Source organism: Halichoeres trimaculatus, unplaced genomic scaffold, assembly GCF_033239565.1.
Source record: "Halichoeres trimaculatus isolate MK-OKI-2021-1 unplaced genomic scaffold, fHalTri1.1 fHalTri1_scaffold_12, whole genome shotgun sequence".
Lineage (NCBI taxonomy): Eukaryota > Metazoa > Chordata > Actinopteri > Labriformes > Labridae > Halichoeres > Halichoeres trimaculatus.
The window spans coordinates 22,920,483-22,945,654 of NW_027437190.1; the positions used below are offsets into that span (position 1 = coordinate 22,920,483).

Sequence of the window (25,172 nt, forward strand, 5' to 3'; positions counted from 1 at the left end):
ACACACACAGAGAGAGAGAAGGAGAAGCTGTAGAGGTTAATACAGACACTTGAGTCTTGACAATAAATTGTCAGCAGCTCTTAATTCAGCTGGGTAGGTTCTCTGTCCAGAGGCCAATCCAGCAGATTCCTGCAGCCGGATCATAAATGATACCAAGCAGGCAAGGCACAAGCTTAAGGTATGAATATGATACCTGCTGACTGAGTGGAGACTTTAACCATATTAACATTGTGTGGGATGGGCAGCATGAGCTGGATAATGGTGTAGTAGACTTTAAATGCCTTCAGCATAGACCACATAGTCAACTGAAGCCTGACTGGGCTCCTTTATGAGATGGTGTGTTTTTTTCGTATTCAAACATGGTTTTTGAGAAGCACAGATGTGGCAGAAATATTATCTGAGGTAGCAGATGTACACCTCAGCAGTCACATTTACTTGTGAGATGTTTGTTTTTAATTTCTCAGTTAAAGACTAAGTAAACAGACCAATATGTGTGTGACTGTCATCATCTGCAAAATGAGAAAAAAATAATTAATCTCCATCCTTATTCAGGTAAGACGAGTATCGGTGTCTGATTCGGCCTCATCTTGCTCTAACCTTGTGTAACTGATTGTTAGGACACATGTCGACCCCTCTTCTTAGTGGCCAAAACATGGAGGAAAAGAATTGGTAAAACTAGAACTAGTTTCTTTGCAAGAAACCCCCCCCCAAAAAAAAAAAAAAATAATGCTCCCAGTGTCAATTAAAGAGATGTGACAGAAATATGACAGAAGAGTGGAGATGCCTGGCAGGAAGGCCTGTGGTCATACCTAAATCATATAACCAGAAAGCAAAGCTATGAAGACTTCTTCTTCTTGCTTTGTCCCCTCAGTGTCTGAGTAAGCAAAGCCAGCGAGCCAGCATGTATTAGACCAGGGCACTAAAACCTGAAGTGCAGATGGCATGTAATGTGATCAGCGCCTGAAGGACATTTATGCTGATTTTCAGCCTTATCTCCACATCTTCAAGATAAATTTGTAGTGAGAAAAATAAGCATTGTTTTTGAGATTCTCTTCTTTCCTCTAAAGCTGAGTATTTCAGCTTTGATTTGTTGACCCTGATTTTTATTGAAGGTAGACAAACTCCAAAACTATGCAACAAACAGCGAAAATGCCATCTAATCCAAAAGCCTTAAATACACAGGAGAAAGAGAGGAGCTGAAGCTGTATTGTAGGAATGTTTACCTGAGCAGCACAAGAAGTGTGCTTTGAAAAAAAAAACAAAAAAAACCCAAAACAAATTCATGTTTTAGCCATTATTGGAACCTTATGTAGTTTAGTTTAGTTTAAGTCATTTTAGGGGTGATCTTTTTTTGCTGAATGCTGCTATTAAACGCCAGGTTTAAATGGGACTTACTCAAATTCAAACTTTCAGACTAATTTACATAAACTTGTTGGTTTGCTGGGGTAAAATTCTAGCAAAAGTTTTTCATTATTATTTTCTCAAATGAGTTTTTTTTTTTGTAGTCTCTTGCTTTAAGGGCCCAGATTCCCTTTAAATTTTCCCAGCTGTTGGGTATGCGATTAAAATTACTTTGGCTTTGATATATTTAAAGAAAAAAGTCTGGATGCAGAATTGTGACAGTTTTACTAACTGTGAAGCCCTGAAGGATAAGAGCATATAAGAAATCAGATTTCCCGTTCATCACAGACTCTGGTTTATTTTTCCCACCACTTCTTCTCACCTGTGGCTGAACTCTTGTGCACAGCTTTGCACCCTTCTGCCTTAGTCTTCCTACTGAAACTTTCCCTCTCACCACCCCTTGTCCCCATCCATCCAACCCCCCGCCCCTGGGGTGAAACCTTACTCGTGGATAAATTTAGCTGCAGTGTGACCCAATGTTCACTGACACACTTCTCCACACCTCTCCCTCTCACGCTGTTTGTCTCTTTCTGCCGTCTCTCCCAGGAGGCCTGTTGTTCAGACAGATGGAAGGCTTTAACCTTTGCACAAAACAATGACAAGTTATTGACACCATTTCACGGCGTTAACAAGGTGTTTCATTTTGTAGCTATTGATGTAACTTCTAAAACTTTAATTATTACATTAAAGCCACCTCTGTAGCCGCAAAGACACGTCAGGTGACTGTGATATCATATGAAATTTAATGGCTTAATCGTCTACATCCCAGTCATTCCAGTCTGTGAGACATTTGCCAGGTGAACATGATCCCTTTTAGTAGCCTGTATCATTTGAAACTTGTGAGATCTATTTCATTGCTGTTGACATTCTCACAGATTTAAACTCGTCCCCTCACACAACCCCAATTTCTAATCACCACAATCGGATAAAACGCAGCACACACGTGTACCAAAGAGAGCCCAAACATATGGTATGCACACACACATAGCTAGGCCTATCTGCTCTTGCAGCGCTCTGTCAGTGTCACACAAGTCTACCGGGGGCACTTCTTCCTTGTTAAGGTCAAAGGTCAACAACAGCTGTGTGACTTGGAAGCAATTAACACAACTTTACAAACCCAGCAAGCATTCATCGCTGGAGTGGTATGAAGGTTAAAAGAGGCTGAGAGACAAGAGGGCCACGACTTCTGAAGGATTTACAAGACGTTTCCTGAACACAAATATGAAACACTCTCAAGAAAGTTTGACTGTGACTGGTCAGAAAAAGCAACAGAGGAGCTTTTAAATATCTGGAATGAAATTTCAAAAGAAGGTCTGACAGGTGGGGGTAGGACAAAATATTGATACTGCAATATACTGCCATCATTACTTGTATGATCCAGTCACCCTGATACCAGGGTTAAAATGTTGAGTCTATTACATTTAAACCTACTTCATGATTCCTCTTGGTGGCGCTAATTACATAAGTTAGGAGAACATGACTGGAAGTTATTGTAGTATTATTATAGTTATCATTTCACTTTCAAAAATTATCTTAACTGTTACTCATATTTAGTAATGGTTGTCCCATTGAGCACACCGTAGTCGAGTCATCGCAACATCTTCCTGCCTTCTGCTGCTGGGATAGAGAATTAAAACACCACTGCCCTTTGAATGCCACACCTCACTTTTAAGCTGATAAGTCCCAGGTAATATGCATGTTATGTCAATAAAAAAATAAAAAATGTTACTGAAGTACTTCAAGCACCAGCTACCACCCACAAGCTAAGCATACAGCTAATCAGACTGATGTCAGTGAACAATGGCTGTTTTCCAAACCGCCTACTACATACATGTGAATGTAGTATGTAGAAGGCACAACATACTACCTACTGCTTTTGCTTGTAGTAAGTAATATGACTGTTCTGTTGGGTCTGTTTTGTAGTATACCACCCTGGTTTCCAGTCTCGGGAGGTGGAGCTATTTTGGGTTATATTTGTTGGGTTTTTCGCCTTCAATACAAATATACAAAACAATCTATGGGCAGATCTTGGCATTTGGTTATTTTGTTAATCATATCAAACAGAATCATTATTCTAGATTTCTTATCTTCCACCAAAATTAATATTGTTTTCTGAAAATAAATCTGAAAGGGATTTTTATTTTTACAGCTGATGGAAAAAAAAACACATCTATATAATCCACACGTAATTTAAAAAGTTCATTAGTGATTAATATGGACTAATAAATTTGTAGAAGTAAATAACTCGTTTACAACTGGAAGTGACAAGATTTACAGGTGTTTCTTCGCATCACTTCACTTCTATCTCATGGACGGTCTAACGTTAGCGTTGTGTTGTAATCATAATGCTGATTAATTCCAGTAGATGGCAGTAATTCACCAAAACCTGCCGCCACATAAACAAAAAGCGTTTGCGCTGTGCATTGTGGGAAACAGTATGCCAAGTAGACTGGTCTGTTGCATACTGAGAAATTTTTCTGGATCAGTAGGACATGTGGGGATTTTTTAGTATACTGCAGATTTTGCAAGTTTTCGCACACTACCTACTACAGACTGAATTTCAGCCAAAATAGTCGGCACTACTAGTGTAGTAGGCGGATTGGAAAACAGCCAATCACACCCCCGAGGCCAGTGTGAGAGTGCGAATAGCCACAGAGCTGTGGATGAGTCTTAATTAGCTACAGCGCCTTCTATATGAGTGGAAACTAACTGCAGGCCGGTTAGATTGCGGATGTGTACGTTTTGCTCCACACTAGTGTAGCAATGCAACCTCTGTGTATCTAAAGGTCAAGGTCAAGAAGTTAACTTTTTTAACTCCCCAAATCAAGACACAGCAAGAATTACTTTACATTAAAGTTGTTTTAAAAAAGTTAAATGATTTTAAAAATGCAATAAATCAACTTTAACTGCTGGAATTCAGTGATCAGTCTTGATCAAAAACATTAAAAATATGACAGGCTCATTTGTAATGTAACCCTCTTCAACAGCTCATTTCACAGATCATTTTTAGCAGGTTATTTAACAGACCTAAATTAATACAGATATCTGTTTATAAATTTTAAATGACAGAAGCAAACAACACCATCAGAACAAAGCCTGAATGTTTCCATACTGTAATTATTGATTCTTTAAACTGCTGCAGGGAAGGGGAGGGGCTAGCTGTCAGACACAACAAAATTGAGCGATAAGAGGTACCACTATGTTCACACAGAGCGCCACACTCAGTACTTTAAGACAGTCTATGGGGGTTAGCTAAGCATTTATGAAGCAAAATTGCACTTGTTCACCTCGACACTATTTATTAGAAATAAACGACAAGTTAACCCTGTAAGGCCTGACCCATCAAAAATGGACAGAAAATTTGAATATTTTGAAATTGAGTTGTTTACTAACCCTCTTTAAAAATTACAAAAAAATATAGCTCCATTGCTTTGTTCATGATATTTTTTGTATCACATTTGTTAGATTGTGTGGTTCTAGCAACTTTTTGAGTAAGTTTTCAAGAAAATATACACTCTTTCAATGCAGAATGTACTTATTAAAAAAATATAAAAGTTTTATCTTCCTGAAAGCTGCTTGTACCATAATGATAATTCTTAAGGATGCATTTTTACACTGGTTTTAAAAGAAACTATCTTGTTGATAAGATATAGGTCTTTGAAACTCATGTATCAAATTTGAAATGTTCAGAAATACAGGGTTAATACTAGGGCTGGTACAATATGCTATTCTCATAATTAGATTCTACTATGATTTTTGGATTGCTGATTCAATTTGAATTGCAATTCTAGTTTGCTTTTTTAACACCTGACCATGGGAAAAAGTGAAATGATGATGATAATGTTCAGAAAACATTATCAGGAGCCATATTTTCCCATAAAATGCACATCATGTGAGCCAGAGAGAAACATTTCAGCCTCTGCTGGAGAACAGTGGTAACTTTTTTCCATTCCAGTTTATACATAAAAACTGAACTGAAGAATTTGAATTATTATTTTCTTCTTTTTTTTTTTTTTTTTTTTTTTTTTACAAAGAATCCCAATTTTGACATTGCCAAACAAAAAAACTGATATATTGTTAAATGATTTTTTCTCCCACCCCTAGTTAATAGTAACTCTGGCTCAGATCAAAGTTTTTCTTTGGAATATATCATTCTTTTCAATAAACCACTATTACACTGTATCGACTTTATTTACAGGAAGTGTGTTTTAATATCCTAACTTTATGGATTTATTTTAACTATTTAAGTAACAAAGATCGGACTGAATAGAAACTGAATGTAAGCCCTTGGCACAGTTGTAACTTTGCAGCATCTGTGAAAAACACTATCAGCCTGAAAATAGACACTGCTACTGATCAATAAACAAATGATATTCGTACGATCTATTAACAGCTCTGCGCATAAACTTCTTAAACCCCCCAAGGCTCTAATTTCCTCTCTCTTTCTCACACACACGGTCAGTTTTCACACCTTAAAGAAGTGAGACTTTGCATGGAGACATAAAGCCAGTAAGTCCTGTGATTAATTGAGTTCTCTTATTTATATCTGACCCATGGGCCTCAGAGGGCCTCCAAAGGAATAGGGATTTGATTTGTGCTGATAGCTCAGAGGAGCGGTAAGAAAGGAGGAGGAAAAGACGCTGTCACTGCTCCTCCTCTCTTTGTGAGTTGCTTACGCTGCTTTAACACTTATTTAACTCCCCAGCTGCTCTAAACTCCGTTGCTCATGTATCTGTCATTTTCTCATATTATAATTTGCATTCAGCCGACCTTTATATGTAACTCTGCATCAAATCAATTTGATGCTGAGTCATATGTCCATGGAGCAGGTCTGACTGAAACAGAAAAAGAAGGCAGACATGATGCTTCTGGGAGGAACGGCCTTCACGCTGGATGAGCATTTAAACAGATGAAGCGGGGGATATGGAGACATGACTTCATCTCAACACGTACATCTAACCTGTCTGCTCAGGTTTCCTGCGTACAGGTATTTATATCCACTAACTCATGAAAACAGAAATGACTTTACAAGGCTGCAGCTTGAGGAGCAAAGAGCACAGGTAGACAGGATCTCAAACAAAAAAAGCAAAATATAAATCAGAAACTGATAAACACAAAAGATGAAGTAGGAGCTTTCTGCTTAAAATATGAATAAATAAAATCCGTGATTATCGCAGGGATGACTTTCCATTTATCACCTTCAGTGTTTCACAGTGTGGGCGGTGTGAAGCCAGCACAGACTGTGAATGTTTCTGAAGGCTGTGCAAATAAACTTGACATTAAGTTGCATAAATCTTGTCCAAGAAGTGAGCAGAACGGAGGAGGAGACAAAGAGAGAACGGCTGGTGGACTTGAGAGAAAAAAGATGCAGCAGATGAAAATAAATGACCCACAAAGAGTTGTGGAAGAGAACTGAAAGGTTAGAGAGGGAACGAGAAGCAGTGAGGGATGGATGGAAAATAGAAGTGGAGATGTGGAGATGAGGGAGAAGCAGGTGGAGGAGCATGAGACAAACATTTCAAAGAGTCAGAGAGGACATCAGACACACAGACAGGTGCAGGAAGATTTGGGAAAGACCTACCAGGGTCTGTTGGTATCTCAGAGCCTTCCTTTGCGACGCATCTGCAGCCATTGACACGCTGTCACTGATCCAAAAATAACCTCGCTGGACACCCCAGCATTTCCAATGGCGTGGGCAACACCATACACACACACACACACACACACAAGCTAAAAATGCGCACACTCCCTCTCTTAGATATGGTTTACAGTAGATCAAACAAACTCACAAACATTTCCTAAAGTTTCTCACTGTCCTGTAAACTCATTCATAAAAATCAAAAGAAATCAAAAAATGCAGGTGACGTTGCTCCAAAACGTGTTCTTCTCCAGATGATCCAGAGGATACCAGCCATCCAGCTCCACCGAGGACCTGACGGACACACGAACAGAGATAAGACAAGCATACAAAGCAGAGCCAAGCCATCTGATGAGGCTGTGAAGGACGCAGCGCTTTCCTTTATTAGAACTGCAGACACCTAATAACACACACACACACACACACACACAGGCACACAACTTGTTGCCCTTAGCAGCACCCTCCCTGCCAGCTAGCCATTAAGTGTATGTGTGTGTGTGTGTGTGTGTGTGTGTCTGTGTGTGTGTGTGTGTTTGGATGGACTGTTCTTGTTTGGACAGGGGGGGTTGGAAGGGCACCCCCCCATAGGGCTGCCCCTGCAACGTGAGCAGGAAGGTGCACACGACACCCCCATGACAGCACACACCTAATCAGCCAATGATGCAAGGCAATCCCCATAACACTCACATGCTATAGCTGACCTCCCTTAGGGAAAAAAATCACCCCCAAATGCTCACTCTTCCCCTTCAAAACAAGCACCGTAAACGTATCCCCGTATTGCATAACATCATCAGAAGGTTCAGGTGTCCACAGGGGCAAAAACAGAAAGTTTAACATACATGTGCTTTAAATCATGAAAGCTCTCAGGCCAACAAGGTGGGCCACTGCTGCTGTGCCCCCCACCCCACAGAGACAACATGCTGCCCAGATATGTTCATTTAAACATCTCTAACTCTTCCTCTAAGGCTGATGACCGGCGGCCATTATGACAACCACAAAGACACCCAAACTCAAGCAGATCCCCTCTAACCCCGCCCCGCTTTGTGGTCGACACGCCAGCGCATAACCGCCTAATCTCACAGCTACACCGGAGGCCAGAGAGAAATGTGTTACTCCGACCACCGGTGTGTGTATGTGTGTGTGTGTGTGTGTGTGACTGAGAGTGTCTGTGTGTGTGTGTCAAAGGAGAATGACTGTGGACAGCTGGCTGGGCCTCTATCTGATACGCTAAGAACATTATCACTGGGCGGCAGATACATGCATCCCAGTCACAGCATGGGGAGACCTGAGCGCAGTGGAATAGTGGGGAGCCAGTTATACTATACCTGAGAGCGAAGAGGACAGGCTGTACGCTGGGAACAACACACACAAACACAGCAACAAGGAGGATCAAATAGAGTGGAGCACGCACAGGAGCAGGGGCCTGGGTGCAGGATTCAGCTGGAACCAAACAAGAGGAATGCACAGAAAAATGCACACACAGCCAAATGCAAACACATGAACATGCAAATACAGCTTTAACAGAGAAAAAACCCACTCTGTGGTGTTTAAAAATCAAGCCCTGTTTATTATTGAGAACATTTGGCAGTCATTGGCGTTGACAGATATCAAATCTCTCTGCCCCCCCACGCTGAACCTCAGCCTTCGAAACTTCTCAGCCTGCAGCAGAGTCGCCCTTTCATACCACTCAAGTGTTTTTCTTTTTCAAATCATAATTTGTAATCACATAAAAGGTAAGAGGAGTGAGCACCTTTCAGATATGCATAAACTCTTTCACAAGCTTCTCACACTCACTTAAAGGCATCTTTGTTTACGGGCGGTTAACGATCAATACTGTTTCGACCATGTGTTCTGTTTTCCTCACTACAACACTGTTGTAACCAAACACACTTTGCCTGCTCAGGGCTTTTCTGGGAAACATCAATGCTCACACTGCCTTGATAAATTGATTTCTCAGTTTGTCGGTGGGATAGGTGGGAGGGGGGGTAACAGAGTGATACAATACAACCTACTGTGAAAACTCCATGGTAATAAATTCTCATAACACGTCATCTACACATGTCATATGCTGCTGTAGAAAACTGCATATCAGTATTGGAAGACGTAGAATACATATCTTATAAAATATAATCCTTACTGTGCCACATACAGTAAAATGTCACAAGCAAACTTTAGAGGCCGACTATTAATGCACCTCCCACGTCGGAAGAGACACTGCTAGGAGTCAAAGTTGGTGTAAAGGTCACACTAAAGGTATATGACCCCACAAGTAGCACCACATTCCCCTGACAGCCCACCACCCCGACAGACACTTGTACAGTGACACTTGTACAGTGACACAGCAGACATGTCACAGTCCTGACTGAACATTCACAAAGATCAGTTAAAAAAACACAATGACTGAGAAAATTCAAGGTCTTCTTTTAAAGCTGCTCTGTTACTATTTAACTGTGTGAGTAAAAAAATCTCCTCAAATAAGAACAAGTAAAAAAAACCCTGCTGCAGTTTAATCAGCAGTGTGGCTGATGATGACTGAAATAAAAGCTGCCTGCAATCATGACAGCACAGATAATTTCAAACTGCAGGAGCTACGAGGAATATTGATGATGAGAGATGATGAAATGCATTTGTCTCTGCTGTGCTGCCCCCTGCCTGTGACTGTGTTCAACACCAACAAAAAACATCACACAAAGAACATTATATACAAATAAAGAGCTTAAAATGCCTATGAAGCAATTCATACAAAATAAAGCATAAAAATAGATCTCTGTACAAAATACATTTCCAAAAAGAGCTTGAATCCTCAAATTAGCTGTGCAGTAGGAAAACATCAAAAGTCTTGATTCAAAAGGATTAAAATTTGAACCCTCTAACTGGCATAGACACAAACACGTGGGTACAAAAAAGGAGTAATATGTTGCCCATCCCCCATGTATATCAACGTAACCTTGACATTTTTCTGTAGCAAGTTTTTCGTGAGTTAATACAGGTGTGTGTGTGTGTCAGCGGGTTTGATCAATGAATGAATAAATCCTTTGGCTGTGCTGCTGTAATAAGAGGAAAGTGTGGGCGTTTGGCAGTGTTTGGTTTGGAATGAACAGTTTTCTACTCCTCTAAGAGTAAGGCTTCGATGCATGGAATGGTCTGTGTGTTTTAGTCTGTAGCCGTGCATATTTGTGTATCAATACTGAGGCTGGTACTTGGGGAAAAGGTAGAGGTCTTTGCACAACGAGCTGGTGAATTCTGACATCTCTTTGCAGCGGTGGTGGGCGGTGCCAGGAGCGTAGCCCTCCCGCTCTTTGATGCGGCTGTTGACCTGAAGGGTCGCAGGGAAAAAACATAGATACAAAGTCACCAGAATGTATCACTTAAAAGGGGAGTTAAGTAAAAGCAAGTACAGTGTCTTTTTGTTTACCTGCACTAGGATGTCTGCAACATGTGTGTCCCTGGCTTGCTGGCGGAAGGCTGTGTTTATTTCCTGAATGAACCAAGATCCTCTCTTGGTGTTCCTCATGGCTGCCGTGCCTTGTGGAGCAACAGTTAAAGATAAAAGATTAACACATTGAGTTGAGACTGATGGAAACATAAAGATTTGTTGAGTCTTTGTGTGAATGAAAAAATAACCACACACAGTAATTTTAGGGATGCACAATATTATCGGCACAAAATCGGTATCAGCTGATAAAAGCTTAAAAACACGTTCATCGGTATCGGCAGATATGAAAATTTCTGCCAATAAGCACAGCTGATATGGTGCTATTCAGTTAGGATTAATATTATTTTCCATCTGAAAAATAAGCTCCTTAAATAAAATGTAGCACTTCATTTATTTGCACTGCAGAGCTCTGTGTCTGTCACCAGGTTGTTACAGTAGCTCTAAAATAATCAAATGCAACTTGGTTATGTTTAAAAATGTATTGTACATTTAAAGTTCATGTGATCTAAAGGAATTATTTTTCTGTATTTCAATACTGAATGTCTTGAGTTTAAAAAAATAATACATTTCTTATTTATGGTAAAATCAAATGTTTTTTGTCTTGTTTTATGTGTGTTTCTTAAACAAATAAGACCGTCACAATAAGAGTAACATATAAATTCCAGTACAGGATAGACTTAGCTTTCTTTACAGTGAAAAAAACAAACAAACTTGTGATTATCGGTATCGGCCAAAAAGGGTTTCGATATATCGGCATATCGGATGTCGGTAGTAGTATTTTTGTCTTATGTAGTGATAATTGTTGGTGAAACTGAATTTAAACTACCTTGTGCGAATCGAGTGACAGCAGAGATAAAAGCGAACGTTACCAACCCATTTTGATTGGATAAACTAGAGACTTCTTTCAGACACAGCTCCAGCTGATCATTTGACAATATAGGTTTTTATATTAGCAGCAGAATCGTGTCCAAAAGCATAATCCATTAAAAAAAAATCTATGGCATTTTACAGGTTGGTTTTGATTCTATTTGTTTTTGGTTGGTAACAAAAGCAAATGAACAACATTCAAGTTCAGAGACTGGTTGTTGAAACGCATATTTTTTTCTGCTAGTTGTGTCAGCTACCTCCATTACTTCTTCATATCTACTGCACATCTCTAATGCTGCATTCATTTTCTTATGTCTGTTTTTTTGATCAGACTTCAGGAGAGCTACACATTTCAATGCAGAGTCCAACCCAAAGAGTAAAAGGGATAAACTTACAAATTCTCTGACCTTTGAGAGAAGCGAAGCCACAGATCATGTCTGAGCGCTGAGGCAGTTTAATCCTGGTTCTGCCGTGGTCCCCTCTCTGTCTGGAGCCTGCATCCCCCTGTCCCTCCCTCCCAGCATCATGCTGCTCACAGCTTGGAGAGCAGGTCCTCACTGGTCCGTCTATCTGCTCCACTCCACAGTCCATCTCCTCTGTAAGACAAGAAATTGTCAAAACAAAGTCAGACATTCAACAGTCTAATGAATACTACATCAGTTTTATGAAATTTAGCATCTTCAATGGTAAAAAAAAAATAAACTTGCCCTTTTTGAGAAGGAGAATATTAAAATGGATCATTTTAAGTCTAAAAAATGAGCTTCAACACCCAAGATATGACAAATTTGGAAATTTCTTTTTCAGAAATATTAGTTTTATGTATTACGAATGTTTACAGAAGCTGTTGGCAGAGGCACTTGCCAAACCTTTCTAATGGCCTTTTTCATAGAGCCTCTGTAGTGGGCTCTCTGATGGGGTGAGGTGGATTGGATTGCTCTAAATGGTTCAGAGGGTTTGTCAGGAGCATTTGTTGGATTCTCACCTTGATCACGGAGACAGATTTGTTAGCTGTGAGTATTTTATTACACTGCTTTCACGTTATTAAACAATGCTTTAACAGCAGAGTAAAATCTGACAAATGCTAAATCCTGCGCAGCCTCTGCCATCTGGAGCTAATGGATGGATGTCTGTGAAGGTGTCACAGTAGTTACCTGCCCCTGGTGTTGGAGGAGTGTCTGCAGACAACATCTGGACATGTGGGGGGACAGGTTGCCAGCTGTATTCTCAGTCTCACTTGTAAAAATGTTTATGATGCTAAAGGGGCCAAACCAATTTGAAATGATAGAGAGACTTTCTTGGCCTGAACAACCAAACATACGCACATTTTTATACTTGTGTATGTTGGTGCCTAATTTCCTTAATGCCTGAAGGAAACCAGAGCAAAGGCTGCTCGTCTCACCTGGCTCTTTTGTATTTGCAATGGCATCACTCCATAAGTTTGTATTAGAAATGAAATTTAATAAACAATTTCAATACTTCATTAAATGAAAAAATAATAGTACCAGGGACAGGTAATATGTGCCAAAGTTTTCACCTCATTAATCTGCTCCCTGCATCCAGTTTACAGATTAAATTGATGTGATGCTGCTAATGTCATCTTCACTGTGACAGGTGATTTCAGGCAGCTACTGTCTTGTGGAATTGGCAGTGCCACACGCAGCCCCCACTCAGCTATGTACTTCTGTCAGGCAGGCTAAAATAAATTAGTCATACTTTTTTGCTTTTTGCTGTCACAGACTTTAAAAGAAGTTTGCAATGAACAGTGGGGCTCAAGGTCAAAGGCCATAAACCAAACAAATCCTAGACAACTGAGGAGCAATAATCACTCTAGTTAGTAAAGTAGAAATCCATTTCTGTTTTTAAATACTGACATAAACTCTAACTTTTACTGACTTTCTTATTACTGGGTTGATCAAAAAAAACACAACTAACGATGTCAAAGAAGTGAAGCAAAACAGGATGCCTCACCTCCTCTGCAAGCCTGGATGAAAAACATCTTTGGCTTGTTTTGTAACAGGGGGCAGTGTGCGTTGTCAAAGGTCCCAAACACCCAGTCCAGCTGAAAGTGAACACATGAAACATGTTACATTTCTTTCCCCTTCAATGGCATGACAGACTTAACCACTGAACAATTTTAGATTGACCAACCTGTAGGAGCTGTCCATCTGTGCCATATATGGCTCCTTCCACTCCATGTGAGAGCAAACACACCACACAACTGTCCACAGTCTGATGGTCCGGTTGCCTACTGAAGTTCTCAATGCACGTCCTCATGCCCTACAGAGAAAATCAGAGGAATATGTTGTTGCTTTTTTAAAAGCTGCTAAAAATGATGCTGAAAATGCTCGGGATGTATGAAAGAAGGTCTCCCCATATTTACATCAATTAGCCATAAGTCTTTAAGAAGGACACTGACAGCCAACATGTGTAATCAACCGAAGTTTTTCCATATGTACTCCAGACTGGGAGCAGTATAAATGGAAACTGAGCTTCAAAAATCAATCAAAGAAACCTGAAATATGAGCAATGTCTCAACAAAACCTATCCAGGTGACTCTCTAAAATGATTTAAGATCATTTCTCTTTCTTTAACTTCCCTTTCTGAAGCTTAGTAAGTGAATAAGATGGATGGCTGATGCCACAATAAGATCCCGTGAATGCATTTTCTGTCTGTGCTTGTCTGCAGTACCTGAGCAGAGAGGTCTCTGTGGACTGTCACCACGTAGTCCAGCTCTGTGAAGACCTTCCTAAGAACCTCATCGTCCACCTCGCCTCCTTTTCTTGGGTCAAGATCAGGTGCAGTGTGGGGGTTGAAGGTCACATTACTGATTACCAAAGCATAACCCCGAGGGGATGACTTCATTCTGTAGGACTAGAGGTAGAAAACAAAAAGCTAGACTAGATTAATGATTCCAAAATCTCTTATGACTCAGCAGTTCAAGAAATTAAGCCCAAAACCTCACAGTTTTCTCATTTTTAAAAATCAGTTTTTATATAAGCAAACAACTTAAAACCACAAGTTTGTATAAATTTACACTTTCTGTGCCTTAAAATTACTTTTCTCAAAGATAGGTTATTTGACAAAAAAAAAAAGTATTTCTCATATGAAGCCAAAGGTAAAGCATAACTGAGTTAGCTACTGCAAACCTACTGAGCTGACCTGGTGAGGATAAGTATTTTACCTTCTGGCAGTGGGAGAGGTAAAAGTCCGGTGTGCATGGGAGCACGGGAGTGTTGAGGGGGCTGTCAGCATCCAGACTGAACTCCATGGACTCTGATGTACCAACAAACAGAACAGAAAAAACATAGTTACAGTGTTAGTTTCAGCTTCCTGTGAGTCAAACTGCTGACACAAAGATTTCAAATCATTGTGCGTTCCCGCCAGTAGCTGTGTAACAGTAAACTTTGTACAACAACGCTGTGAATGAGTCACTCTTGGGGCGTTGCACATGTAGGTACAGACAGACAGCAGCTGAAACTGCACTCCTACTCTTCTCTCAATAATAAGATTATGCAATGAAGTTACACACATTGAATTCAAGCTGCTGCTAGCTACAGAGCGTCTACATGCTGTACAGCTCTTAATCACCTGTCTGTTCACACTGAACAACACGCACCACCCCTTGTCTCCACAGAAACAGAATAATATTGACAACAACATAGTACAAAAACACCTGTTTTAATCTGAAGACACTGTTGTACCACTTACCCTGTGTCCTTGCTCTCTTAGCAGCAATTCCTTCTTGAGTTGGAAGAGGGAAAGGAGAGTCCCCAAACTTCTGAAATTCAGATTCATATAAGCACATTATTAATTACATCAGCTTCCTTGAACAAAAGATGATGCTGCAGAAGGAAAGAAAAGCTGTTTGTGGGTTTAAGAAAACCAAAAACATGACTTCACTATTATGAAACCTCCCACCTGATGACTGACTGACTCAGGGAGCCATCTGGCTGTCTAACATGATACTGATGAGGTGTGTGATTCTCACATCTGTCTGCTTATCACTTCTTCTTTTCTTTGTCTTCTGTTTTGCGCCCTCCCTGTCCTCTCCCCTGACTGGGATCAACCTTCTGATTGCTGACTCTGGGTGCAGGCATGAGGAGGTGCTGCTCACCTCACTCAATTCCTCTCCATCTACTGAAGAAGACATCTGCAGGAGACCATGAGACCTGACAATTATTAAATCCTTTTCACATACACATTGAGTGGAACAGAGTCCTGTGGGCATCGACTTTAGTACCGTGTTGTGAACCTTTCAGCTAAGTGTAGTATTTCATGGTGAGGGACTCTGAGCATAGAGCTCACCTCTTTCCTCTTTGCTGCTGTCTGCTTTACTTGATGACCTGCCTGTGGCTCGTCCACTTGCTGCAGACACACAGTAAGCACAAAACAGCTTAAAGCTAAAATTTTTCTGGTGCTGATATGCTTTGAGTATTTGGGCTAACTGTTGGGTACGCTTTGATTATTTAAGAAGTGTACTCTCACCTCTGCCAGTGGCTCTTTTCCATCTTTTTCAGGCAATTGTGTGATTAGCTCACACAAGTGATGTTGCTCAGTTTCTCTCAGAGCTGAGCAGAAGCTACTGAAGGCCTTTGGTCCTCGCTTTGGTAAGAGCATTAGTAAACGCCAGCTTCGTTTCTGAGAGGTTTGCTCTGCCTAGAGGAGACAGGTCAGATTAGACAACTTAGAACCTTAATAATAATAATTTAGCATCCTTTTTGGTACTGATAAGTACATCTCAGAGCTTTGTAAATCTTACAGCAATGAATAAGTGGGCTGACAATTTTACAATCAAAATATCCTACATTTCGATTGACATGAAAGGATGCAGAGTAATTTCTCTTCATTCATAAAAAACTGAGGTTAAAATGGGAAAAAGTACATTATTTTATTGATTTTATTTTATTTTATTGATATTTTGTTGTTGAGGAAATTTCATAGAAAGTTCTCATTAGGAAAGTACTTCTTATAACTATGATTTCATTAAACTACCGAACAATATGTTCATCTGGTGCCGCATGACTGTAAAGTTCTTATACTAAAACCTTTGCAATTGACTCTAAATTGGTGTAACTAGTTTTTTTTAATACGATGAACGATGAGTATTTTGAGAAATAAATTATAAGGATTCTTATGTCAATGTTAATGTTAATCTCAATTTCTCAAAGCTAAAATGGATTAATAAAAGCACAATAAAAGAACTCTAATACAAGAAAAAAACACATATGCCAGCAGGAAGGGCATTTGAAGTATTACCAGATCTGTTAACCTCTTATTGAAGCTTTTACACGGCTGCTACAAAAGCTGCAGCCAAGCAACTAAAGTAAGTTGAGAATTTACCTAACTTCCTAAAAGTAGGAAGCTGACATAAGTACACAATAACAACAGTTACCTGACACGTTCTGCTGACTGATTGCTGACAGTCAACCCTGATATGTAGTCAAGTGTCTTCTATGAAACGATGTAACAAACAGCAGTGCTCACGTACCATAATGCTTTCGGCCATGCTCTCTGTCAGGATTTCATCTGCCTGTAAGGACTGAATGAGCAGCTCATCCACAACCAGCTGTTTGCACAGGATGGTGGAGCGTTTCCGCAGAGCCCGTCTGTCCTGCTCCAGCATGCCACACTCCAACATGTTGCTCCAACAAACCAAGTTTAGGACAGGTAACGATGACAAGTGAGCCTAAGTAGCAATATAAGTTACAAGATTAAAAAGGGTGCTCTGCTTAATCACAGCACATATAAACAAAAAAACACAGCGGTATCGTTTAACAAAGGTATCCAATACACATCTGTTAGCGTGCCATCACTATACATGAGAGTCTAGGTATGTCTACTTCAACACTTCTACCATTGGTACTCACTTGACAATAGTACTGTATGCAAAAATAACAGCCAACTTACTGTTTCCTATAAAAACTAACCAAGATAGATAAATAATGAGCCTAATATTGACGTTGCAGCAGTCGAACTGTATTTACAGTGAGACCTTAAAGGCTAATTTCCAATGCTATCAGCTAGTTAGCTCACGTCGGCTTGCCCCTTTGCTTGAACCTGAGTGAGCGTGTGATAATTCCTTCCAAACCTACGTCTAAGAAGTATTTTATTCCTGCAACAATATACCAAACAATCGAATAATACTACGAAAAAATCGACGCTTTTTGAACGGTGGAAATGTAAATCAATAACATCCCGTACCTCACTCTCAAAACCAACTTCCGCGGGGTATTCAGTGCTGCACGGCGAAGGGCGGGGCTACAAGTGTCGTTGTTTTGGATTCCAACCAATGAATTCACAACAAATATTGAGTGACGTTTCAAGCATCGAATCAACAGTTTCCGTGCGGACTGACGCCTCCTACCGCGAAAATTCATGAAGATTGCGTTTTGAATTTGAAACTGTTCAGTAAATAAGTAGCCAATTGATAAGGAGCACTGTGAGGATTTACACAAACAGTTAACTCATAGAAAACCATTGAAGTGGAAGGAGATATACTGGTATGGGCCTGAAATGGAAATAAAGGGGAAGATTTTTCATTTTATTATGCATTTTTTGGAATAATTTTTATTCAATAGCACACTTTGCTACTGTTTTGAGTGTTTGTCAGGGAAATTTTATAGATTGAACCTACATATGAGAACTATCATAAAAAATTATGGATCCTTTCTGACATTTTATTTATCTGCACATAAAAAATACATATCTCCAGCTGTGACTGTCATACTTGAATGTGGCATACTGCAAAAAGACACCTGTGAAAGTTTTAGAACACAATCACTTAAAAAAAAAAACCCCTTTCACTGGAACTGGCATAACCAGTATGGTAGAGTTGAAAAGAGAGACCTTTGTCTGAAACTTCCTCTTTCTTAACACAGCAACCATACATCATTTCATAAACTCACAGTTCATAAGAATATTTCTCAGTATTTAAATGTATATACTTCCTCGCTTTCCCCCCCTCATTCACTTTCTCCTTTCACTCTTCCTCACTTCCCTTTCTCCCTCCCTCTCCTCAGGCCTACTTCACCCTCCCCTGCTGTCTCTCTCCTCACCCTCACTGTGTGTGCTGTCAATAATTGATGATCTCACTGACTCAAAGGGTAACAGGTCCGGGAGAAAATGTCTCACCAGTTTCCTTATTTATTTACCATTCTATCTTTGAGTCCAGTGAGCCTGAGAAGTGTTTATCCGAGCATGAGGATCAATGGCAAGGAGCGGTGTCTCCCTCCCTCTTTTTTTTAACATCTTGTTGTAGCTGCTTCACCTGTGAGCATGATTGGGTTAAAGCTGCTTGTGTGTCTGACAGCAGGACAGAGGGAGGAAAGGGAAGCTTAAATGAGACAGAGGCAGGGGGCAGAGAGGAAGAGGAGGAGTGACAGAATGATAGAGTGAATTAATTCAACCTCAGCCAGCCCTGATTGACTCAGTCACAAACTGGCATGTTCACACACTCAGAGTGACACCAAAGCCATGGAGGGAGAAAAGAGGAATGACACGTCCTTCTCCAGGAAGAGAAGTTTCACTTTCGGGGCATATGGAGGGTGAGTAAAAACTAGTTATTTCAAATTTAAACTCAGTGTAAAAGCAATGAGTTTTAAGGCTGAAAATAACAGTTTTAGATCATAGCTTCTCCATGCAAATTTTCTGTCCTCACAGTTCTCTCTTCCTTGTTTACAGTGTCGACAAGTTTACATGTGGGGATGAGGCCAGGTGAGTTTTTCTGCCCTTGTTTTAAAAGCCAACATTTGAGAGTTTGTCCTTCAGAAAAGCACTGAGTAAAAGTCGAGGAGTTGTAATGTTTTTAATGTTTTTAATGTTTTCACTTTGTTGCTGTAGACCTGAATCTGCACAGGGCAACATACTGGACATCCTGGACTCACCTGCCACTGAAAACAAGCCTTTTCTCTCTACCAGCAGCAACCAAAGGGTGGTATCATCATCATGTTCATTAGCACCTAACCCCTCTAAATTGAATTTAATATAGTATTTCAATATCCTGCCTCTCTCAGAAGTCAAGTTGAAACTAATGTGTGTGTCATGTTCCTCTTCTTCTTTTCCTCTTCCCTGTCTCTCTGTCTGTGCTTTCTGTCTGACCCCCGTCCGCTGTTTGTATCAGGACACAGAGCTGTTTGAAATCATTGAAAAGCTGCAGGTGAGCTACACTTCCATTGATCTTGAATAGCATGTGTGTGTTTGTGTGTGGAAGGTAGTTTCTTATCATCAATACCCCCTTGTCCATCAGGGCAGCAGGATCGATGAGCAGCGGTGTGAGTTCCCTCTTCCTCTGAAGGTTGGTCTTCAATCTGAGAGAATAAAACACACACATGTAGTGCAGTGGATATGCTGGTTTGACTCCATGTTTGTGTGTATGTTGACACTGACCTTTCTGGTAAAGACAGGACACTTGTTTCTCCAAATCAGAAACTACTCCATCACTGCATCATAGTAAGATGTTACACTGTGTCTATTGTAGTCTCAGATCTTAACGATGGGTGGAGAGCTGCCACTCATCCTGTCGTCAGAGTCCGGGGGTTACTGGATTGACCCACCTTTGGAGAGACTTGTAGATGTGAGTCCCACCTCCTCCCACTCAGGTCCAGATCCACAGAGCTACGACATCATGGAGAAAGACGGAGAGGCCAAAATCTATCACGAGTTCTTCCGCTCACGAGTAAGCAATGTTTATCAAAAGGCTTCAAGAATCATTTTATTTTCCTGGATTAAGTTTCATGTTTATCATCCTTTCCATTTTAGTACCATCACTCATTCACAGCAGTTGATCCAGCTCTGGGGCCTTTGGTCCTGTCTGTGTGTTTGGAAGAGGAGGAAAACAAGCTGCGGGTCATACTCAGGTTAAGATCTCACACACTCAAACTGACCATAAGTCATTGTTTAACACACCCATTTCCTACTTAGAGCATCCAACTTTAATTTACACTCCCATACGTTCACATTTCTTTTCACTTGTAGATTTACCACTCCAGAGTATGAGATGAGAGAAAAGTCGCTCTCTGTCTATCTCTAATTTCAGTTTAAGACTTTCAAAGTTTCTAAGCCATTCATGGTCCGTTGCAGCCTGCCAACTTTTAACCTCCAGATAACTTTTATCTTCATCATTTGCATATTATTCACAAGTTTTATTTTTTTATAGAGGGGGTGTGATCTTCAGTGACATAGGAACACTTTTTGTACTTTAATTGTATGTCTAAAGAGTATATTTTTACATTTAGATTAAATACTTCTGTACAAAACTGTTGTTAATCTTAGGAAACACTGCGTTGCAAATATACAGACAGTATTTTTTGTCTTTCAGGATGAAGGAGTGCTCTCTACATGGAGTTTTCTCTGTCTCTCTTTTCCCTAACGTACCATCTTCTGTTGAATTAGCAAAGGTAACACCCATTTTTTCTGGTGTTTCTATACAATAATCAAACAGTACATTGGGTGACAGGACCACACTGAAAAACTTCTGACTTCGAGTAAGACTAAAAGATTAATTAAAAGTACATTGTGCAGTATTTACATTATTTTTTAGAGCAGATAGTAGATCGGTTGTTTTCAAATGTGTTTCTGCAAACTGATGGTTCAACATAAATAACATAAATTCTCATGACTCCTTTTTTGGTCAAAGTACTCTAACAACATAATTTGGATCTCTGACTTTGTGAAGCATGCTCATGAAACTCATCTTTCCTGCTCTCCAGATGCTTTGTGACAGAGTGACTGTGTCAAAGTTTGAAGTGGTCAGCTACCTCAAGGTAATACTTCTTAAAGTTATTTACTTTGACTCTTAACTTTGAGCTCATGTGATTTATTTGTCTTTTATGTCCCTGTAGACATCCACTGTAGAAAAAAACAGCACCTCTTATCTCTTTGCTGACATGAAAAAGTTGTAATCCCTGGTGAAAATCATCCTGCTTTCTCTTCACAGAAAGATGTATGGCTCATTTTGAATCTTTGTGATAGAAAATGTACATAAAAACTTTTAGTATAATAGCATTGTCTAGTGCTTACCCTGCAGCAGTGGATGCAGGCATTAAAAATAACTACAATACAGTACCAGTTGTGTCACTAATGGACTTGTTTGCTTTTGAAGGTCATGAATCATCAGTTTTCTTTTAGATGTTTAAAAACTAGCTAAAATAAAACCTTCACAGAATCTTTAAATATTCCCGACTTCATTTTGTAAAGTTTTATCAAAGCCCTGTCTATCTATCTCTCTGTCTTTCTCTCTCATTCACCCTTCAGGCTCCAGATCTCATAACTGCATTTGATGAACACAGAGTATCTCCTAATTTTAAGTTTGGCATTTTGTACCAAAAGGAAGGACAGGTAAGAAATCAAGCAGATAATATTCAGCATTCATAAATCTGTCTGAAATATGGTGTCAAATTATAACCTCCCCTCTGAACAACATCCATCTGTCTGTAGCTCACTGAGGAGGACATACTGAGTAACAATGAGGAGAGTGAGGAGTTCAAAGACTTCCTCTCTATTCTTGGAGAAACTATCGAACTTCAAGGCTTTACCGGGTACAGCTGCACAATGATGATTTGATTCAGCACCAAAATAAGACATGCAATGAAGAATATCAAATGATATATTCTACTCATGTCTTTTTTTCTCAGGTTTAGAGGAGGACTGGATGTGTGTCACGGGCAGACAGGAAGTGAAGCAGTCTATACTTCCTTCCATGGGAGAGAAATCATGTTCCATGTTGCAACTAAGCTGCCATTCACTGAGGGTGACCCACAGCAGGTCAGCCTCAGTGGAGTCTATTTTAAGGACCTTTTCTGAGTCTTAGTTCTTCAGCAAACAATGACTCATGCTTTTCTGTTTCTTCTGCTCACCCTGCACAGTTGCAGAGAAAAAGACACATTGGTAATGATATCGTGGCATTGGTCTACCAGGAGGGCCAGACTCCCTTTCTGTCTGATGTTATCAAGTCTCACTTCCTGCACTGTTTCCTGGTGGTCCGAAGGATTGAGAGGCCAGAAGAGACGGAAGGAATTGCTTACCAGGTCAGGCCGTAATCTGAAATAACCAGTCACTCTTAAAGCCCTCCTTCCCTTAAACTGAGAAATATCACCAAGACTTCAGCAGGACAACAGCTGAAACATTCTGATGCTCAAACGTTTATCAACTTCAACATTTCTTTGGAAACACTTTTCATTTTGATATCATTTATCAAATTAGCAAATTTATCAGAAAAACTTGTTCGTTGAATGTTAGTCAGTCAGGTCCATCACAACAAATCTCTCTCCTGTTCAAAGGTGTCGGTCACAGCCAGAGAGGATGTTCCCCCATTTGGCCCTGTCCTGCCTGATCCTCCCATCTTCACAGAGGTAACAAAAACACCAAAATCAAGCAAATTATAATTTGTACTTATAGAAATAAATTCCACAGCACATTTTGCCTTGTTAGACACAAAAAAAGGAAAAGTTATAAATTATATTTCAAGCAGTTGTCCATTCTGTTAAGTGTCCTTATACCAATCTATTTGTTATAGCATGTTTACCAGGACTAGTGAGGCTACCTCGACAAATTGAAGATGTTAGTAATGTTTGCAATTAAAAAATGTGCTGACAAAGTGGTCAAGCTGATCTTCCCACCTGTGAGGACCAAAACTGCCAAAAAAATAAATAAAAAAGAAGTGGAAATAAAAAAAAAAATAAAAAATGTATAAATAGATAAAATTATAAATAAATGTGATAATTACATTTGATATCAATAAATAAAGAAATAAAAGCACTCTGAAATTGACGAGGTATGTCTGCCAATAAAATGCCAGCGGTAAATAATTTGACTTTTCCTTACAGGAAGTGGTACATTTGAAAGATTGTAACGAACTGAAAATGAGGAAAATCACCTTAGCTAAAAATAAAGTCAAATATTTTTTGAAGAAGTTGCCTTTATTTTTTTGTTAGTTTCCATCATTTGACCTGTTTGTATCCATTGTGCATTTTACTTGGTAGTATGTAGAGCTTAAACAGGGATGTGGTGGTCTGTGTCTTTTGCTCTTGCCTGCTTACCGTTTACAAACATTGCTAGCCTGGAAATGTCCCTTGTCTTTGACCCTCAACTATTTAACTTTCAATGGCTCCATCTTTATTCTCTTGATAGTTTTTGAGTAATTAACATTTACAACTATAGATGTAGGTGCTTCACAAGTTCTGGTGTCCTCTCTTCTGTCTTTAAGCAATCCATGCTGAGAGAATTTCTTCTGACCAAACTCATAAATGCAGAGATTTCCTGCTACAAAGCCCAGCGCTTCAGCAGACTAGAGGTAGAGAAACAATGTTCTTCACACTCTTTCGTTGTAAATTTCCAGGCTTGTCGTCTGATCACTCTCTGCCATATTTGCTTACCCACCCCTCCTCTTGTTGGAAGCTCCGCACTAGATCATCTCTGCTGGAGGGCTTGCAGACTGAACTCTCAACCCGTTCCCATTGCATGATGGGAGATTCATCCCTACCTGCTCTGTCATCTTCTGAAGGAGTACGAGGGGTGTCTGAGGGGAGCGGAGGATTCATTGAGAATTTTAAGGTAAATGTTGGCTTCTCTCAGTCCGTAGGTCCAAGACTTGGCTTCATTATTGAACTCAACTTTCTTCTTCTTCTGCATTCTCTTTCTTCAGAGAGCCATAAGAGTGCGGAGCCACTCTTTTGAAACTCTTGGGGTTCCCAGGAAGATTGCTGTCAGTGCATCACAGAGACCAAAGGTAAATATTCACCAGATGATCTTTGATGAACTTTTTTGGCACTAAATGAATACTTAACGAAAGATTTGAAGCTGATAATTGATTTTTCCTTCCTTCACAGACAGAGAAAGATGGAGAAAGGTAACAATTACAAAAAAAAAAAAAAACTAACAATGTCTACTGATGTCTAAGGTAACAGAAAACATTTCTTTTCCCTGCTTTTCAGTGATAAATCTCCAGGACCTCTGCCTGGACTCTCTGATACTTCAGGAGCAGCTGAACTCAAAGATCAAACCAGTCCTCAAGAAGAGACATAGAAGAAAGGTGTTGATAGATATTAGAAGTTATTATACATATAGACATGACTAGCCTATATGGTAACTCTGTTCTTATCCTTGTGGATGGATTATATGTAAATAGAGTCTAAATGTAAAGAGTATTTCTGAGAAGATCATTATTTTACTGTAATAGCAGTGATATTCTACACAAATTAAAATATGTACATTGTATTTCAGTGAAATGTGAAATTTATTTAACTGCCGAAAAGGCTCAAATGTTTTGTTGGGGTTTATTTGGAGCGTATTTTCAATATCAATAAAATTACTATTTCATTGTTGGGTGCTGGTAAAGAAAGTGGTCAAGTTAGGTTAAAACAGGGGGAAATAACTATAAATAAGCATAATACACAGAAAGAGATTGTCTTGAAGTGTTTAACATTTTAAGTTACAAATATGTTTTGCTGTTTATGGAAAGATGGAGGAAGGATGAAGAGAGGAAAGTGATGGCTTGACACCTTCAATGGCATTAGAAATGCTACAATCATCAATTTAATTTACTGCAACTGTTTATCAAAAAACCTAAGCCAAACAGTGAATATAAAAGCTTTCTAATGGAAGTTTGCCGTATATTCTGATAATGAATAAAATAAAAATGTGGCCACTGATTATAAGTGTGACTTTCATTTGGGTGTATTGCACATGCAAAGTACTTCTTGGACAGTGAAGGTTCTCAGTCATCCAGGTCATGGTACCTCCAAACTCAGACCTGGTATAGTCTTTGAAAAGCACTAAATAGGGCTTTTTCCTCTGTCCTTTTTCACAGCAGAAACTATGAGGTCACCAACTCCT

The 25,172-nt window shown here is 39.7% G+C and overlaps 2 protein-coding genes across 8 annotated transcripts; one reads left to right on the top strand and one right to left on the bottom strand.

The window, feature by feature from the left end:
- Positions 1–8,599: 8,599 nt before the first annotated feature.
- casp2 (caspase 2, apoptosis-related cysteine peptidase) lies at positions 8,600–17,579 on the bottom strand. Of its 7 annotated transcripts, none has more exons than XM_074683134.1 (13): positions 17,544–17,579; positions 16,831–17,028; positions 15,828–15,998; positions 15,648–15,707; positions 15,331–15,492; positions 15,051–15,120; positions 14,524–14,615; positions 14,031–14,213; positions 13,491–13,619; positions 13,311–13,401; positions 11,750–11,938; positions 10,455–10,564; positions 8,600–10,355 (listed from the first exon to the last, which is right to left on the bottom strand). In XM_074683134.1, the coding sequence occupies exons 2-13, from the start codon at positions 16,978–16,980 to the stop codon at positions 10,221–10,223; spliced, it is 1,542 nt and encodes a 513-aa protein (XP_074539235.1). In that variant the 5' UTR covers positions 16,981–17,028; positions 17,544–17,579; the 3' UTR covers positions 8,600–10,220. The 7 variants fall into 7 exon arrangements, with proteins under 7 accessions (XP_074539235.1, XP_074539232.1, XP_074539233.1 ...); XM_074683131.1 differs by having other exon boundaries at positions 11,738–11,938; XM_074683132.1 differs by lacking the exon at positions 17,544–17,579 and adding an exon at positions 17,250–17,532 and having other exon boundaries at positions 11,738–11,938.
- A 1,139-nt stretch (positions 17,580–18,718) lies between these two features.
- On the top strand, positions 18,719–24,978 carry rap1gapl (RAP1 GTPase activating protein-like). Its single transcript, XM_074683907.1, has 19 exons — positions 18,719–18,886; positions 19,023–19,055; positions 19,182–19,272; positions 19,462–19,497; positions 19,588–19,635; positions 19,819–20,016; positions 20,100–20,197; positions 20,659–20,737; positions 21,050–21,103; positions 21,594–21,677; positions 21,777–21,877; positions 21,974–22,103; positions 22,205–22,366; positions 22,619–22,690; positions 23,545–23,631; positions 23,736–23,891; positions 23,983–24,066; positions 24,167–24,186; positions 24,272–24,978. The coding sequence occupies exons 1-19, from the start codon at positions 18,816–18,818 to the stop codon at positions 24,360–24,362; spliced, it is 1,695 nt and encodes a 564-aa protein (XP_074540008.1). The 5' UTR covers positions 18,719–18,815; the 3' UTR covers positions 24,363–24,978.
- Positions 24,979–25,172: the final 194 nt, after the last annotated feature.